We start from the raw sequence: 6,150 nt of genomic DNA, 5'->3' as shown, positions 1-6,150 counted from the left end.
CATGGCAGCCACACATGTCGTCTCCCCCCCCAGCGGATGGTTCTTGGAAAACTGGATCAACCACGTTTTTTTTTCACGATAAATACACATTATTTATTTACAAATAAAGTGGTTATAATAGAAATAAATACAAAATAAAAATCTGAGCATTATACTTCATGTGGTATTGCACCCATTTCAAAATGTACATCAGAAATACATTTTCAAAACCAGTAAAGGAATATTCCTTTGATTAAAATATTTATTTTTCCCAACTTTTACGTAGACATAAATATATTCATATATAGTTTTTTTTTCTTCTTCCACAATAGCTCTGTTTTATGTTTTTCTTTCATATAAATAAACGTCTTCATTGGGAAACCGGGTGTCCATAATAACCTCTGATCTCTTTCAGTCTCTCTTGCCCACTTGTTCGCTTTCTTTTTCTATCCAGACCACCAGTTTCTCACCGGCAACCGCATCCCTCCACCACCATGTCCTGGTAGTTTTTCAGAATGACTTTCTCATATTCGTCCAGGTAGAGCAGGGAAATGGGGCTGAGGTCAGTGGGCACGCAACAGGCTCTGGGGATGTTTGAGTTGACTGAGTTGACAAGCGTCTGCACAATGGCATGATTGGTAGAATTGAGGTGGTCTGCAAGGGGGAAAGGACATTCCCCATGGCAATAAAAGGCATGGTAGCCAGGGGGTGCCACTATCCACTCATTCCACCCCACATCACTGAAGTCCACATACAAGGCATGCCTCTTGCAGCTCGCCTTGTGCTGGTGCTTCCTGCGTTGTTTGCGGAGCGCCGCCTGCCTTTTTTCCCGTGTATGGAGCACCGAGTCCCCGCGGCCGTCGTGGCCGTACGTCACCAGCAGGGGCCGAGCCTGAGGCCACGAGTCCTGGTCCTGGTGCAGGGACCGGCTCACCCTCACATGCCTGCTTTGTCTCTTGGCATGCTCGCCATCCGTCTCCCCTTCCCCTGGGTGAAGCACCTCCACCACGAAGCCGTGATTGTGGCCTTTTCCAGAGGCCCACTGAGATACAGCGGGACTGACGTCAAAGCTTTCCCAGCGGCTCAAAGAGTCCTGCACCAGCCGAGTGTCCAGCAGACGTGTCAGAGGTTCTGTGGTGTGAGGAACTCCGAATATCTCATAAATGTTGATGCGATGGAAGCCGCCAGCGGGAGCACTGACATTAGTGCTGCTGTTGTTGTGGGCTGCAGCTCCCATGACCTGATCCCTGTAAATGCGCAGCTCTGCAGAGGTGATGAGCTCCTCAGTGGGGATGGAGGTGAGGTTGAAGTAGAACTGCTGGGTTGTTTTGCCTTTCAGGCTGGCCAGGGCCTCCATGGACTCTATAGAAGACAGCAGAGACACAACCATAGTGTTAGATGAATGGGCTGTGAAATGCTTACTAAATATGAGGCAAACAATTTATACATGGCAGAAGAATCTGTGATTGAATCCCAGCTGGACTTCTTTCCAGCAGGCAAACAGTTTCTTTTGCTGTTTCTCACTCTCACACAACTTCCAGCTTTCGTCTGTGCAGCCACCCAAGCTGCCACGTGGTTCAAGAGAGTGGCTGTGGGCCATTGTCACACAGGTATATCAACACTTTGCATGTGTGATTGCAGGCAAATGCTCATTCTGATGTAATTCTACCATTACTGTCTCTCACTCATAGGTTCACCTGGCTAAATGTCAGCAGATGAAAGCAGAGCGCTTCCATCTATCGATAAGATCAAACGGGCTCGTCTGCCTGCTTCCAAATGGCTCATTTGCACTGTGACAGTTGGCTGCTACACACAATATCCAGCAGTGTACATGAAAAAAGTTGCACTATATAATCAAAGATGAGTATGGTCAGTAGTAATCAATATAAAAATGATTGAATAAAGGCCAACTGTTGCATTAACCTTTACAGAACTTGCAAGCTCTGAAATATCACTGCTAAATGCTGCAATGTGAAATTTAATAATTCATTCTAAGAGCCATTACAACGACCTAACATACTATTAGTGTCTAAATTCAGGGGAACATCTACAGACAGATGGATATTTTATTATTAACTGGGAGCCGGGAAATGCTATCCAATATTATCCATCTGTTCGTCTATTGTAACTGTTGTCCTGAGGCATATGAAAATCATATGTATGTTGGAGTTCATTGGTATATAGTGTGCAGTAAATGTCAGAAGTCTTTGTAAAAGCTGCAATTTTCTTTGAGGCAGCCACACTTTGAACTCTAACTTATGAAGATCACAGATGATGTATAGACACACTTTTTAATCTGTTTGGTGCGGCAAAGTAAACACAAACTTTGAACTTTTTTTTTCAAAGGAGACATTTAGGAAATTCCACCATCTCATCCTAAACCTCCCTCCAGAGGCACAAAGACCTCAATTAGGCCCATCACTCCTCATTTGATGTGGGAAAGCCCCCTGTTTCTCGTTCCCTCTCCTCTGTCCCCAATCCCTCTCTTTCTTTCCCTCCTCAGCTCCCAAATCCCATTTTCCCTCTGTTCTCTTAGCCCCAAATCCTCTTTTCTTTTCTGTCTCCTTCTCTTGTCACTCTTTTTTCCCATATTCTCTCCGCAATGGCGTTTCTCACTCTCTCTGTCTTTCTCTCCTTTGAGCAACAAGTCAAGGCTTGTCAAAAACGTGTGAACCACAGATATGAGTGTATCAACATTCCTAATTTCTTTTTTGTGCTGCATGCCAAAACAAAAGATAAAGGCTAATGTCGGGTCATTCATCAGGGACCTGTCTCTGGCAGCTCACTTCCTCTGTAATAGTGGAAATGTTCTATTTGGCATGGAAAATGGTTATTTTTTGAAAACTGATAGCGGTGCAGCTAATTATCCCAGTGAAATGAATATCAGCCGCCAGATGTGATGAATGATTGGAGCTGTTTACTTTGATGTGCCGCATTTACATCTGTAGATACACGCTTATTATATGGAGCTGCACATCTCCTGACATGGGAAGACGAACAACCCCGCAGCTCTGTATGTAAACACAGCCTGAGCATGTCGGTAACGGCCGGTGGTGTCAAGGTGTGTTGGCCGGGGTTGCAGAGGTTTCCAGTGGCAGGCTGGGAGCAGTCGGCTCAGACCAGCTGCCCAGGCCAGGCTTGTTTGTAGTGTGTCAGTGTAGCCACTTGGTGTCATTGCACTGGGCCTCTGGAGAGCACCCAAGCAACCACTCAACCACCCCTCTGACTCACCCCTCATGGAAACTTCCCCAGTCAAACACTTAGGACTCTGTATGAGGACTCTGTGTCGAGCCCCTATGGACTCGGTAACTTGTATGCTGTAAAAACTGGAATATAGGAAGTGGAACCAGTTGCTGTTTGTTTTAGAGTTAATATAAATCATTTAAATATCACGACCTGGTGCATCACTCTGATGTTTAGCTGTTCAACTCACGTTTGAATTCCATCTGTTAGATTTTTTTAAAGATAGCCACACTTCATCATTGTGTAAACACAGAGTAACTTTTGAACCCCTGTGAACCTCATTCATGTGAGCAGCATATGTTGTCCTGGAAGTAAAATGAACTGAAATACTAAATTTCAACAATCATCCACCATATAAACTAAGTGAGCAATTATGGTGTTATTGGAACGTGCGTAATGGCGCAAGGCACGGAGAGAGGGGGTGATTTGGAAAGAATAAGGCGCGCTAACCTCCCCCCCACCCCCTCCTCCGTTACTAATTTCAGTCTTGTTAAAAATGACTCAGAATTCAGTCTGACACGATGACTTTGTCATAATGCGTGTTAGTGTAATGTCATGTCGTGTGTTATTGAAGTAACAGGGTGATGACTATCACCTGCGCAAAAAGGCACACCGCCCTTTATCCTGCTCCCGTGGTGCGTGTCTGGAAAAACTGTTTTCCGAGCCCACGCAAACACCATCAATTATTAAGAAACAAATTACCCCAGGGATACCACCGCCCCTTCATGTTTTTGAAGCCGGTGACAGCTGCGCCAGTGGGATGTTTGCGTAAAGGTTGCATCACTGCACATATATGAGAGTTGGTTTATATTCGTGCATGAGCTGCTTGTTTGTAAATCGAGGCAAACTTATTAAAGAGTTACAAATAACTTGGACGCGTGTCACCTGTAAATGACTAAAGCTCGATAAAACAGCGAACACTCTGAAGTTCAGTCCTGACGCACTGAGTCATGTTTAAATATAGGTTTGGGTTGTCTGAGAGCTCCGAGCTGCTCCCCGTCTGACAGGTAAAGGTATGTCACTAATACATACCTTCATGGTGAAAGCTTCTAATCGTGTTGGCCTTGCTGGCGGCTCTCTCTGCGTGTTTCCCCATGCTCTTGGGCCGTTTACTGCTGTGGTCTCCGTTGGCTGAGTGCATGCGGTAAAGGTCCACCATGTACTGCGGCACCACGGCTTGCTTGCTCGGGGTCGGCCTGCGCCCCAGTCCAAACATATTGAGAAGCCGAAGCTCGAACTCGTTGAGGAAGCTCTCCGACTGCTCCGCGGTCTGCTTCCCGGATTCGCTGTATTTCCTCCGGCCGACCTCGGGGATAAGTCCCGTAGCACCTTCCAGCAACACCTGAGCGAGCAGCAGTACCATGAGAGAGCGGACCACGGCGACCATGATCAGTCAGTCCCTGCGGAGAAAGTTTGGTTTCTGTCAATACAGTGGCGCTGAGGTATTGACATGTGGTGGACACAGCAGGAAAAAAGGGGGCTTCAGTGCTGCAGCATTCTCCAAACTGTGTGTGATCCCCCCCATACAGTGATTGAAGGAGAGCAGGTTAAAAAAAAAAGGGAAGACACCTTGTTCGCTTTGAAGTAGAACCAAAAAGAAAAAAAGAAAAAAGAAGAGAGACAACCCCACCGGCGATACAGCGCGTCTAACTGAAACACAAGTTCGGTCTTAACATGAAGTGGAACATGAAAAATATCAAGGTGAAGAAGTTATGAAAGAGGAAAAAAGACAAATCAAAGGGATCGTGGAAGGAGGGGGGAGAAAGACTGCACACAGTCTCCAATTAGAAGAGATAAGAAATGATGTTCGGTGAGGTGAAAAAGAAACGTGCAAGATCACAAGAAGCGTTTAAGAATGTGGAAGAGGAGAAGAAAAAAGGGGGTTAGAGTGCACAGGAGCAGCAGAGGCAGGCAGACGGTGCAACAAGCGTCTGTTTGCAGAGGCTTTGACGGTCATGTATAATCATAAGGGATAGAGTTACTTCAAGAGGCTCGCAGGTGTTAGATCTGACGTGCGTACCAGGGCCAGATGTAGCCCGGGAAAGCACATCAAAAACAAAAAGAAAATCATCCAAAGAGACTAACTTCTCCCTCTTTTCAACACGCTTCAACTTTTACGCACACACCCCGTAATCATATATAGAGAAAGAAGCCCCGAGATCCAGCTGTAAAGTCAACTTTTCCTCACAAAGCAGCTGATTTTATAACGTACTGAGAGTTTATTTCTACTTGGAAAATAAACAAATCCATGCCTTTTCATTTTACCTGACGAGGAAGCGCTGTGTCCGGTCGTCGTTCCACCTTTGGGCTCCGATAAATTCCACATTAATTCGTGTTTAATCCACGTTGCTTCTCCTTGGGGGACCAGAGACAGCCCATACCCTTCGCCGATCGCCTCTCGCACATATTCTCACCAGCTGCAAAAAAATCTGGTTAGATCTTGGTCAGGACGGAGAGGAGGAAAAAATTATGAGGAAGCGAGTTCGCGTAGCCGATCTAAAGAATCCTGACTGAACATCTTAAAGTGAGGCAAAAAAGTTTTCTAGTTGCTCTTTTTTGGAGAGATTTTACGCACTCAGCCGTCGCTCCTTGTGGACGTTTTGCTGGAGAGCGCGTCGCCTCTCCGCTGTGCGCCACACCGTAGTGGTTCAATTGATTGGTGCCTTCTCTTCCCACAGCGACGCTTTTTGTCGTACAGTGATGTCACCAAGGGGCTGTCAATCATTTGTCCACTTTAAAAGCGCCTCCTGCGGACCTCAGCCCCTCCAGGCTCCGCACTTTTTCACCAATAATGATGTCAAATAAACACACATTAGAGGCAGGGACCCCCCCAAACTTTCAGTAAGATTTAGTCAAAGGGAAATTTTAGTTTTGTAATTTAGATTGTAGTGGAATTAAATGATTCCACAACATGTTTTGAACTCTTTT

General features: G+C 45.8%; 1 protein-coding gene across 1 annotated transcript; it reads right to left on the bottom strand.

Moving 5' to 3' along the window:
• Nucleotides 1-227: 227 nt before the first annotated feature.
• On the bottom strand, nucleotides 228-5,882 carry bmp2b (bone morphogenetic protein 2b). Its single transcript, XM_023271946.3, has 3 exons — nucleotides 5,488-5,882; nucleotides 4,255-4,622; nucleotides 228-1,341 (listed from the first exon to the last, which is right to left on the bottom strand). Exons 2-3 carry the CDS (start codon nucleotides 4,607-4,609, stop codon nucleotides 446-448), a joined length of 1,251 nt encoding a protein of 416 aa, XP_023127714.1. The 5' UTR covers nucleotides 4,610-4,622; nucleotides 5,488-5,882; the 3' UTR covers nucleotides 228-445.
• Between the last annotated feature and the right edge of the window lie 268 nt (nucleotides 5,883-6,150).

This window comes from Amphiprion ocellaris, chromosome 12, assembly GCF_022539595.1.
Source record: "Amphiprion ocellaris isolate individual 3 ecotype Okinawa chromosome 12, ASM2253959v1, whole genome shotgun sequence".
Taxonomy (NCBI): domain Eukaryota; kingdom Metazoa; phylum Chordata; class Actinopteri; family Pomacentridae; genus Amphiprion; species Amphiprion ocellaris.
Note: the sequence above shows the minus strand (reverse complement) of the source record. Positions and strands in the feature narration are given on the sequence as shown.

Bases quoted from the DNA above. Each gene is read 5' to 3' on its own strand.
- bmp2b (XM_023271946.3), bottom strand. From the start codon at position 4,609: ATGGTCGCCGTGGTCCGCTCTCTCATGGTACTGCTGCTCGCTCAGGTG. The intron at 1,342-4,254 runs GTATGTATTAGT...TGTCTTCTATAG, and splicing joins TAGAAGCTTTCACCATGAAG to AGTCCATGGAGGCCCTGGCC.